A 12,637-nucleotide genomic window follows, 5' to 3' on the forward strand; every position below is an offset into this window, starting at 1 on the left:
TATCAAAATGGTGAACCAACATGGTATACCAGCATGGCGTACCAGCACGGCGTACCAACATCGTGTACCACCATGGTGTACCAGCACGGTGTACCAGCACGGTGTACCAACACGATGTATCAGCATGGCGTACCAGCACGGCGTACCAACACGGTGTACCAGCACGGCGTACCAACATCGTGTACCACCATGGTATACCAGCACGGCGTACCAACATCGTGTACCACCATGGTGTACCAGTACGGTGTACCAACATCGTGTACTACCATGGTGTACCAGCACGGTGTACCAACACGGTGTACCAACACGGTGTACCAGCACGGTGTACCAACATCGTGTACCACCATGGTGTACCAGCACGGTGTACCAACATCGTGTACCACCATGGTATACCAGCACGGTGTACCAACACGGTGTACCAACACGGTGTACCAGCATGGTGTACCAGCATGGTATACCAGTTGCCACAGGAGCTCAGCAGAAGACAAGAATGAGCCACGGGACTTACAGCCAACTTAAGGAAGGCATGTGAGAGCACAGTCTTGCTGGGGGGAGCTCCTCCAAGGATGTGTTCACCATGGACCTGTGGTGGGGGAGGGGGGACAGGTTCCGGTAAGACACATCAGCCAACCAAGAAACGTGTTAAGGACATTTTAAACTACGTTTAAACGCATGCAGGCATATTGTGCATCCTTGCGTCGGACCCATTTAGCTTCTGTTCCCTGCATGCCGATAGCACCCTTATTACGACGGTGTGAACAATGGGGACAGCAAAACTGGGAAAGTGGAAATAAGATTAAAATATTGGAAAAGTGGAAAAATAAAAAGAAATGGCCAGTTGACGCAGATACTAGAGGGGAGACACATAGGTGGGAAAAAATATGGCAATTTATATTGCTGTATTTCACTGTCAATAGCTCTGACAATGCTTTCAAGAATATAAATAGCCCGGTACACTGAAAATTAAGCTACATTTCTCAGCAGATTTTAACAAGCAAAAACACATCACACTATTCTCGTGATATTGCACAATGCACCTAATATACACACTGTACAATTTAACCCTTTAAGACACTTGCTACATAATACATATCCTGCAATATATCACATTATGCTTGCAATAATTCACTTCAGTAAAAGTACCTTATTTGAAGCTTTAAAAGTGGGATAAAAATTAATCCCTTAACAGGTTCCAGTATGCTGGACTGGCTTTAGAAATCGATTCATCATGGGTTGTATGTGAGATGCTGTGTAAGACATAACCCTGATGTGTCTTGGTATAGCTCGGGCGACGGTGGGCGGCAGGCTTCCGGGACACCACTATGGCACACAAAAGCTACACTCACATCAAAGGGAAGCCTGCCGAAATGGAGCGACTGAAGATAATTAATTGAATACATACAAGAAAAACAGGGACATGAGCCCAGTGAATGTGTCCGGGGAGATGCTCTTCAAAGGGTTATCATCCAGGATCCTGAATTGGATTCAACAGAGAAATAGGGAACAGATAACTGTGAGGAACACTGTGCAATGGGCACCGAAGGAACAGGCACAATCCCGCTGCGAGAAGTGCCGCTACAGGGCCCTGCTTGGGGGAGGGGGGGGGTCCTTAATTTATAACAGAAAGGCCCATCCACTCGATGCACAGGAAATACCTCCAGTTAAGGCCACACCAATTACACTCATCGTACCATGGTAGATTTGATCAGTCAACACTGTCCATAACAGCACCTTGCATAACAGATACATCCCCTCCCTTAATATGGATGAAGTTTACTTTCACTTCTCTCATTTTTTTCCTCAAAGTAATTAATTTGCCCACAACTCTTTCTAGCACTTCTTCTTAATGGGCGATGTTTATGTAATGATTTTGTTCAGTTTATTTGTTGATACGTTTTGATCTATTAGCATTACCCATGCAATTAAGTCAAAATTAATTCATACCAGCTCTGCGAGAATACTACGCCATTAATACCATTTATTATAAATATATTGACACTGTAATAAATATCAACAAAAACATTCCACCAGACTGCACACACATTTATAACTGAAAGACGTGTGCATGCACACACACACACACACACACGCTAGAATTCAATAATTTGTGAGGACCATCCATTCATTTCTATTGGCATAATGTAATCACACAACCCTACTCAGCCCTTAACCATAAAGAATTAAACAAAAATCAAGAGTTTGGGCATTTTTAGTTTTTGATTGCATAAAATTCTGTTTCCCCTTATGGGGACCAAATGTCAAAATAACAGGTTTTTATCACATCGTGGGAACATTTGGTCCCCACAAAGTAATATATGCATAGCTCACACACACACACACACACACACACACACACACACACACACACACACACACACACACACACACACAGAAAAACATAACAGGGAAGCTTCTCAGATATTAAGATGATGGTGGATTTGTACTCACAGCCAGCGTAGTTTACGAAGATCACTGAACACCCCAGGTTCTAGCAAAGTGATCCTGTTCTGACTAAGACATCTGTAAACAAGCACAGAGAGTCTTTCATTTCCAAGAGACAAAATTCACTGATGAATATTAGGGGCAAATGAATATTGAAGACAGTTAAAGCCTTCTTTAATTCTCTAACCTGAAAAATATTTAATAAGCATACTGTATAAGCCAACCTAATATGCTGACAGACGACTGGTATTCCGTTCCATTGTGATGCATCTTTTCTCAATCAGTGATTATATTTGGTCATAGTTGTATTTCAGTAGTATTACTGTACAACTATACAGTATTTACGGTATGCCTCGTCAAGAAAAGTTATTTATCAATAACTCAATGATGTAGTCCAGAAATAACTTATTGAAAATAAGTTGAATAACTTATAGAAAAAAATTATTAAGAAAAACTTTCTTAAACGGGACATGGAGGCTATTTATAAATAGAATCAGACAAAAGGCTTTACATTTAAGGCTTGTAAAAGACAATATTTAAAAAAAAATGATTTTCTTGTTTTCACCTTGAGAACTTTAATTCGATCTGCACACTGCTTGAATATCTATTCACCCATCCATCCATCCTTCCATTGACATCTTATCTTGGTTATAATGATGCTTGAATATTTAACATTGGGCTTGGTTTTCATTTCCATGGCAATGAATCAGTCCACAGTTACATCACTCAATGAACCATGACTGTCCCTGCTTAGCCTACACGATTTGAATAGTTAGCTTATTGAGTTAGCTTATAGAGTCAGCTTATATGAAGAGAGTTAGCTTAGTAGTTGAGGTGTGGCAGTTGGAACATAGTTGGAGTTAAAGTCTGCCAAGTATCTGTTTGGATGTGTATTCACTATGTATCTCTGAGTTACTGGGGTTTTAAAACTGGCTTTAAAGAGATCCTATGTTATGTTTTTATTTTTTGTAGTTAAATACTTTGTTAGGCTAAACCGTGCAGAACATTGGTTATCTCACAGCCTTTTCCCATATTCTTCCTTGCTTAAGGAAGCTTAGCTGAAGAATTTTGTATTAGACATACTAGCATATGCCATTGTTTTCTCTATCCCAGAACGAACTTGGTAAAGACACTCACAGTTTTTGGAGCTTGTAGAGTCCTTTGAAAGCTCGACTGGATACGCTCCATATGTTATTCCTCTGAAGAAATCTGTTGGCAAATACAGGTTATTGCAATTTTATGGACAATGGTTTACTTGGCCTAGCTACTACCGTGAATAGCAAAAGGAAACTAATAACCAACATCTATAGAGTGTATTGTTTAAACTCCAAAAGGTAAATGTTTAGTTATTTCAAGTTTAATATATATATACTGGGGCGGTTTTGGGGGCGCCAGGGGAGGCCAGGACCCCCATGACAAAATCCATCCCTCCCCCCCGTGGCCCCCCTAAATACGTATACTTGGGAATTATTATTATTATTACTATTATTAATATTTACATCTATATATGTGGGCTAAAATGCTATGTGTGGCGAACAGGCCAAACACGTTTCCTTGATGGACTCTTAATATGGGTGCGCTGGGTGGTCGAGTCGCTTCAGTTGCTGAAAAGCGAAGTTAACCACAGAAAAAAACAATCAAGCTTGTGGAAGCAAGACAGTCTAAACAAGAAATGAGTGCATTACATATTTGTAAAAGCTGTAAAATATTATTGCATAAATAACATTAGTTTTGAAAATTGTCTTTTGTTTCTTGATGCTGGAAATCTAGTGTAATTCTTGGAGGACATTAAGGTCAAATGCATCTGCCCTCCCCCAAGAGAACAACTAGGTCCAGCCTGCCCCCCCCCCCTCCCCCCAGTTAAAATGGTCTAGAACTGCCATTGATATATACATTTAAACATGCACCATGTTCAATTAATAACCAAGCATGTCGGAAGGATAAAACAGTAATTCTCCAAAAGCTGGGGAAAACATGATTAGGCCTGACAGTGTGGGATGTTCTCACTTGCAGACCAGCTGGATGTGAACTGACAGGGGAGTGGGGGAGGGGTTATTCCGTGAATGAGCCCTAGGAATGAAGCTGGATTCAGAAACACCATCACGTCAGCCACCCATCGGCACTTCAAAACATGTACAATTCTTAGTAGCATTTCCATAAAAACCCAAGTATTTCCTCATTCAGTGTTGAGCAACTGACATTTTTTTTCTTAATAATTTCTTGCTGGTAATGCCAAACTAACAAAATTATAGAGTAAATAGTGATATGGCTATTAAATTAAGATAGCGAAACTAATTAATAGAAAATCTGAATTATCACGAATTTCCGCCCAATCAACTACCCATCCTGGTTCTCAGAGAGCCTGAAGCCTGTTTGAGACTGCAAAGGGTACTAGGTGCACCTAGCCAATCAAAGGATACATAAACGGACAGTAGAGGCAATTTGAATACAAATCAACATGTACCCATTTGACGTCATCTTCCATTGTCGAAGTACAGTTCCAATACTCATTGCATTCCAAGTACTTTCTTGGGAGGTAAGTTACCAAGAATGCTCTTGCCAAGAACATAAGTATAATCTTTGTATTCTTGGGATTGAGAACCATGCAGTTTCTTTGGACTGTGGGAGAAAATCCATTTGACACGGGGAGAATATGAAAACCCTACTCTTGGAGAGGGGGGATTTGAAACCCCCACCCTGAAGGTGTACAGTAATAGTCCTTGCAACCCAATTTTTAAATAAAAATTCCTCTCCATGTTTTTGCAACAGCAGATACAGCAGCTGATCACCCACTTTGATGCCCTTCGACTGACAGCGATGCCTACAGTATGTTTTGCTTTAGTGAGGATGGAGCCCCTGTACAGACAAAGGTAAAGCAGACTGAGATCTGTGCGTCTGATGCCATTAAATATCTGAGCTAAACTTTTCACTAAAGGAGCCTGTAGCTAAAACCTGAACATCAGCTCACTGCATCCCTTCCCCTGATTGCACTTTATTTACTAACAGATGTTCATGTGATATATTCCCTGCCCATTTCATATGTTATATTATCTACTGGTGCTGCAAATCACTTTTCCCGATGAACTAAATGATTATGGCTAAGATGCTCGGAGGCATCCACCTGCCTCAGGGCCGAGAGAGAGATTTCCATTACAATGACTCCTGGCAGCAACTTTTTCAGGATTTCCTTTCAAAATACGGACAGCATGTTCCTTCATGTGCAGACGGCTTCTATGTAGACGTGACATTTCTACTAGGCCAAAGACCATGAGATACAAGGGGTGATACTCACAGTCTTTGCAGCTCCGAGTATCTGGAAAATCCATCTTCGACAAGTTTCTGAATGGCGTTACTCTTCAGGGACCTGTATTGGAGAAGACAAGCACAGACTAACTGTATCCTTTCAAAACACATTTCAGATGGTAGGGCCCTATTCAAGACCACTGGGCCTTTTATTTTGAACAATAAGCAGAAAATAGTAATGGAATAGATTCCCTAAATCATGTCACTCTTTGAATCAAATGTCACTTTACAATATCAAGTGTAAGAAAGATTTCCACAGTATTCCCTCCATATTAAAAGTTTTGCAAATTTCTGTATGGACCTAGGGTGATACTGATTGTACATTACAAAACAATGAATATATGAACAGACATTACCTTTATTTATATATGAAAAAATGTAAATACAGTGGATATTTAAAGTCTGCTTGGCATTGTTTAAATTGAAGGTTTTTGTGGTTTAATATCAGAAATGTAATTAAATCATGTAGAAAAAAATCACTTCATTAATGTGGCAGTACTAACCAGAAAAATGACAAGAAATAAATAGAATCATTGAAATAAAACCATACAAACCCTTCAAAAATGTGTATACCTGCCTTAACTAATACTTTGTGGAAACCCCTGATGCATTTATTGTAGCAAGTTTTTGTAAATAAATTTCTATCAACTTTGCAAACCTGGACTTCGCAGTTTTGTCCCAGTCTTCCTTGCAAACAAGTTCAAGTTCCTCAAATTAATCTTGAGGTCATTCCAAGGGTTTTCTATGGGATTGCCTGTACCACTCCTTGACTCTGATCTTCCTGTTCTAAAGCCATTCCCTTCCTTGACTTGGATATACAGTACTGTGCAAAAGTCTTAGGCAGCCAAAAAAAATATATGTTTAAATAACTGTCATGTTGGTGTAACTATGCTGTTACGCCTAGCAAAGTGTGTCAGCTCAGCCATTTCAAAACCTCCACTAAAATAACCCTTTTATTTCCAGTAACCATACATTACACCTGTGTATTTTTTGACCTGACCACTAGCCCACCTCATATATCTATTCAATATCTCGTTCGATTTTTTAACTAATTAAGTTAATTAATTAAGCGAGCTGGTGGTGAAATTTAATAAATACATAGAATGGTTTGGGTGCCACTGAGGAGAAGTTTGGGAACTGAAGTGATGTTCATCTAGCTATCCAAGTAGATATCAGTAACTTTTTGGAGAACATATGAAAATTACAAGTAACACAATAAAAACTAGTAAAAATTACTAGTTTTTATTGTGTTACTTGTAATTTTCATATGTTCTTATGTTAAATTAGATTTTTTCTTGTAAGAAAATGTGCACGTACTGCCCAGATAAACAGCATTAAACATTTCTTTTGAGTGCCTAAGACTTTTGCACAGTGCTGTACTGTACACTCTGGCTCATTGTCATTCTGGAAGCAAAAATTCCTCTTCATTTTTAGCTTTCTGACAGCATTTTTTTTTTGGCTAAAATGTCTTGATATTAGGAGCCTCTCACCATCTTATCTATCTTGACTGGTGCCCCTGAGTCCCAGTGGATGAAAAGCAGCCCTAAGCATGATCTTGCCACCCCAAAACTCCACAGTAAATGATCTCTGGATGATGGACTGTCTCTTAGAAGTAAGACTATGTTATTTGTATCATTTAATCAGACCATAAGACGTTTTCTCACATGCATGGTCCAGAGTGCTAGAAGGTATTTCTTGCAAATTTTAGATGGGCCTGAATGTTCCTTTTTCTGAGAAGCATCACCCCACGCCATAGTCTAAACATGCTCAGGATACCGGATATTGCTGTGACATGCATGGAGTGAGCATTACCTGCCAGGAATTCCTGCATCTCCTTTAATGTAGGCTGCCTGAAAGCTTCCCTGCTTTCTCCTTGTCCTGTCCTCATCTTTGGAGGGTCATCCTGATCTTAGCAATACCCCCACGGAGCCACATTCGCTCCACTTATTGAAGATCACAGTGTTCCACGGTACATCCCCTGATATTCCTTGATACCCCTCTCCTGGCCAGCACCTTTCAGCAATAAGATATCATATGTGTTCTATTACATCCATGTGGACCATGGATATCTCACAGAAATCCTACAGATATTGCTGACTTTTGTTTGGGGTCATCGAATCACTTTCTCTGATGGTGGGTGCATGCTGCTTATCTATGGACCTGATTTTGAATCTTATTCCTTTGAACACTACGACAGCCCCATGATTAATGGGCATGCACACCTTTGAAACCAGGGTGTAGCGGACTTCTTAAATTTCAGCATTTTGTCCTGTTAATTATCTCTTTTTCTCATGTATTTTGTTGGTTGCATTGTCACACTAAAGATGGGTAATATTCTCACGTGACTTATCTTGCTTTCTGGCTTTGCATCATGAAAATCTGAAATTTCAATAAGACTTCTAATACCCACTGTAAAATATACCAGTCTTGTAATAGACTTAGACAGTGAAACAAAGGCTGAGATATTATATGGAGAGTGCAGAGGTACAGTATAGAACATGGATCATTTTAATGTAGTGCAAATATTTGACTGTTGTAAACTGGTGCACAGGGTACAGAGCATCAAGAAAAACCTTCTGTATCATTTTTCCATGCCCTGATGAGCACTATCACATCTGAGCAGCCAGTAAACAGCTCCCTTCAATTATACTTCTTGTTTGGGGAAAGGTCTATACAGAGAGCCAGTGACAATGCTCCTCTTGCAGTCTTGCTGCTCAAACAACACTTACACAGTGCCGACAAAGAGAATTATCAGGGTGTAGAAGCTTTGTAGGATGGTTTACCAAAAACTGGATTTTTTTTGGACAGAGCATGGATAAAAGTAACAGTGTAAAATGAAACAGACAAAGAAAGATAAATGTGAACTCGTGCCTAATGTTTTTAGAATGGCATGTTCTGGTGTAGTATTGATGTAATATCATTTTTAAAATACTTATTTTTGAATATAATTGAAGCAATTAAGAAAGATACTCGGGAACAAAACAGATGTACAAGGAATGAGGGAGGAGGAATTATTAGACTGCGTGTTAATTGCTTGATTTATATTGAATAGCTGTTCATTAAGTTTTCTGTACAAGTACATTGACATGCTTTGGTTTGGGTTGATGGGGTTGTGCTGGAGCCTTACATTGGCAAGGAGACCCGCACCATTGCATTCTAGTGTACTGCACACACACGCACACACACACGTAGGGTATACCTATCCTTATGGGGCCCGCTCATTCACTTCTATGGGAAAATGCTAACGCTAACTATGACAACCTTAACCCCCACCCTGCCCTAACCATAACCATAAGTAACCAAGCAAAATACAAGAGTTTGTGCATTTTTAGTTTTTTCATAGCAGTAACTGATTTTTATAAAATAGAGTTTTCCCTTATGGGGACCAGGAAACCGGTCCCCATAAGGGGAAAAAAATGGATATTTATCACATTATGAGGACATTGTGTCCCCATAAGGATAGGTATACCCACTCACACACACACACACACACAGTTGCCACTTTCCCATAATTCAGTGTTTGCAGGAGTGGCCTGTTTGTCTTAATGAGGATGCACATGTAAGAAACCTGTCACTGAGTTTTACTTACATATATTGTATTCAGAGGTGGGTAGTTCAGGTCCAAAGAGTAAAACCAGACCAAGAGTCATCCAATGTTTCATCAAACCAGCTGAGTACTGTCACTGTGACTCTTTATACTCTACTGGTTGGTTGAAACAAAGTCTCTTAACCTGAATCTTGAATGAGCTGAACCTGAATTACCCACCTCTGATTAAATTACTGTATATATACTACACGACCATCATATATATGTCATATATACTTCCTGCCTGAAAAGTAAGCAAAACCAAGCTACTCATACTTTGAAAGAAACACAGAGGCTGAACCTGATACTCTGACGAACAGAACATTTGTCACGTATTAAAAAATAATTTCCCCAAAAAGATGGAGAATGGCTAATGCAGCATCAATGACATCCCACACATCCCCCACTTAAGAGGGTAAAGTATTTATACAATCAGAAGAATTCAAAAGGAAAATAAGGCTTTGTGCACATGCATGATAAGACTTTCCTTAAAGGATTATAAAGTGGAAATGACAGCTGACAAAGAAAAATAGCATTGATGCTACCGAAATGTATTTGCGTGCATTTTGTCTGTCTGGATATAGCAATTACATTGCTTAACAGGTTCTAGGTGCAGCCGTACATCCCCTGGCACCATAAAAATACCGTTTAAATCATCCAATTGCTTTGCGGCCAAATGTATGATCCTAGCATTAGTCCACCCTGCCAAAAGATGCAGAAACTGACTGGTACATCCACAGATGAAACCACCTGCAGGTCAGTTCCCAAAAAGATCATCCAAGAGGATTAAAAATTAATAGAACATCATATCTACATATCTACCCTTTAACACTAATCAGATGGAATTCCAAAGCCAGTAATGTGGTGGATTCATCCATCCATTTTCCAAACCGCTTATCCTACTGGGTCGTGGGGGGTCCGGAGCCTATCCCGAAAGCAATGGGCATGAGGCAGGGAACAACCCAGGATGGAGGGCCAGCCCATCGCAGGGCACACTCACACACCATTCACTCTCACATGCATTCCTACGGGCAATTTAGCAAGTCCAATTAGCCTCAGCATGTCTGTGGGGGAAACCGGAGTACCCGGAGGAAACCCCACGACGACATGAGGAGAACATGCAAACTCCACACACATGTGAACCAGACGGAGACTCGAACCCGGGTCCCAGAGGTGTGAGGCCACAGTGCTAACCACTGCACCACCATGCCGCCCCCAACGTGGTGGATTTAGATACTAAATTCATCAGCCTGGATCCTGTTGTTTTGTCAAGGAATTCAAGTGTTACTTTCACACATAAACTACCAAGGGTGTAGCTCGGAATTCTGGGCCCCTGAAAAATGTCACCTTGGCCCCCCTGCTGGGCTTGGCACTTTCATTCTAAAGAACTACAGAGTGGGGCGGGGGGGGGGGGGGGGGGGAGAACCTATTGCCAGGTTCTGGGAGCCCCTCTACAGTGTTGGGCCCTCCGACTCTCCCAGGGTATTCATGCCCCCCAACTCCCCTAGACCACTGCTATAGCTGTCATATTTTCAACATCGGTCTCATGTATGAAAAAGACCGAGGTCAGTTACTGATAACAACTACACAATTACGACATGCAAAGGGTGGAGGGAGTGAGGGTGATTCCAAGACTCCCTGAGTGACAGGGGTCCTAAAATATTTCGAACATAATTGTACTGCAAAAAACAAGCATACAGTATGAGACATCCTCTGTACCTGCCCCCCCCCCCCCCCCCCCCCATTGTGTTTTAACTGGAATGACTGAGCTCTGCCTTCCCCCTCACCACACACTGGTTAGCCAGTGTCAGCTAGCCAGCGTACCCTTTATAAACGTTAGTGTGCAGAAAAATAAATAATATTATAAGGTTATAAGAAAAGAAACAGTAAAGACACAAAATTTTGAAAGACAAATGAGAGGGTGGCAGTTGCTGATTCTCTTTTAATCAGCAAAAAGTCAATTTTTTTACATTACGATTTGGCTGTGCCCATCTATAGCTAATGTTAATGTTAATAAAATTAGCTTGTTAGTCTAACAAATAATTACACAATAAAATGTGCTTGGTAACTTATCTTTTCATTAAAAGGAAGTTTTCAATTTGCTGCTTTATTAGAAATTTAATGTTAAATTGAATATGGAGAAAGCTAATATAATTCACGCTCACTGTCTAAATCAGTTCCGCCCTGGTGAGTCACGCACAAATGCACCTTCAGCAAATCACCCCTCCCCAAACACGACCCCCCAGCTGAAGTAGGCAGCCAGATAATTCAGACAGTAGTTAGCTTAACACAGAGCTAACTGCATAGATATTAACAAAAAGTCCAGTTTGTTTACAGGAAAAGTACTCAATAATGGAACACATTGTTTTGACAGTAATAAATACAGAACATTTCCGTAGCTACCAGTCTACAAAGGTAAAGTTAATAAAATGATTAAACTTGTTAATACTTTGATTGGGTCATGTGGGTTTTGGAGCGCAGTATGTGGTTATAGCAATTGCACAGAGCTGGATTGGTCTGGGTTGGGGGGGGGGGGGGGGGGGGGGCAGCCTGATGTACTTTCATGGGTCCCAAAATCTCTAGTGGTGCTTCTGACCACGTGCAACATTTAGTGCCAAACTCAGAGGAAAGACATGTGTCACAGAGGGACTTACAGTGAGGTGACATTCCTGGGGGCCTGTGGGACAGTGTCCAGGTTTAGATGCACACACTGGAGCTCAGTCTGAATGCACTTGCAGTCATCCAGATACTTTTCCAGCACTGCAAAAAAAAAGATGATGATCATACAATGGAAACTGCTAGAATAGACATCATTCTTCTAATTATTTTTCTTCTCAAGATGCACAATGCAGGCTAGACCTTACTTCTAAATGGGAACTCAATTTATGATGAAATGGTCCCCCTTTTCAAAATGCTTCCATTACATCCTTAAGAGAGGCCTTTAATAATTCAACCACTTATGTAATTTTACTAGAGGCAATGGTTAAAAGTGTTGACTAATGCAATGTTTCAGTTTGTTTTCCGCTGCAGTTACTAGGCCTCACACAAGCCTTTTGGGTGCCTAGTTGGCACCTACACTCACAGCAGTCGCTGGCTAGGTCCTGCGGGTCGGTCCGGCGAACAACTCGATCAAAGAAGTCTGCCCAGCCGCTGTTGTCCCCTGTGGGGAGAGAAGAAGCTGCTTTACTTCAGTGGCTGGAGGATGTGAGACAGGAGGGAAGCTGAAGGGATCTAAGCTCTGTGTTTGCTGGATGTAGGGTACAGTCAAAAGAGATCTCACAAAAAACATGTGGTTTTGAAACTCAG

The 12,637-nt window shown here is 40.8% G+C and overlaps 1 protein-coding gene across 2 annotated transcripts in view; it reads right to left on the reverse strand.

The window, feature by feature from the left end:
* rxfp2b (relaxin family peptide receptor 2b) overlaps nucleotides 1–12,637 on the reverse strand; it is a 37,053-nt gene that overhangs the window by 19,759 nt on the left and 4,657 nt on the right. For both annotated transcript variants that reach the window (XM_048980701.1, XM_048980700.1), the window contains exons 3-9: nucleotides 12,414–12,491; nucleotides 11,986–12,091; nucleotides 5,735–5,806; nucleotides 3,580–3,651; nucleotides 2,449–2,520; nucleotides 1,403–1,474; nucleotides 509–583 (exon numbers count right to left, since the gene is read on the reverse strand). In XM_048980701.1, the coding sequence (XP_048836658.1) occupies nucleotides 509–583; nucleotides 1,403–1,474; nucleotides 2,449–2,520; nucleotides 3,580–3,651; nucleotides 5,735–5,806; nucleotides 11,986–12,091; nucleotides 12,414–12,491 (547 nt within the window). The remainder of the gene's footprint in view (nucleotides 1–508; nucleotides 584–1,402; nucleotides 1,475–2,448; nucleotides 2,521–3,579; nucleotides 3,652–5,734; nucleotides 5,807–11,985; nucleotides 12,092–12,413; nucleotides 12,492–12,637) is intronic.

The sequence above is a fragment of the Brienomyrus brachyistius genome, chromosome 17 (assembly GCF_023856365.1).
Source record: "Brienomyrus brachyistius isolate T26 chromosome 17, BBRACH_0.4, whole genome shotgun sequence".
NCBI lineage: Eukaryota > Metazoa > Chordata > Actinopteri > Osteoglossiformes > Mormyridae > Brienomyrus > Brienomyrus brachyistius.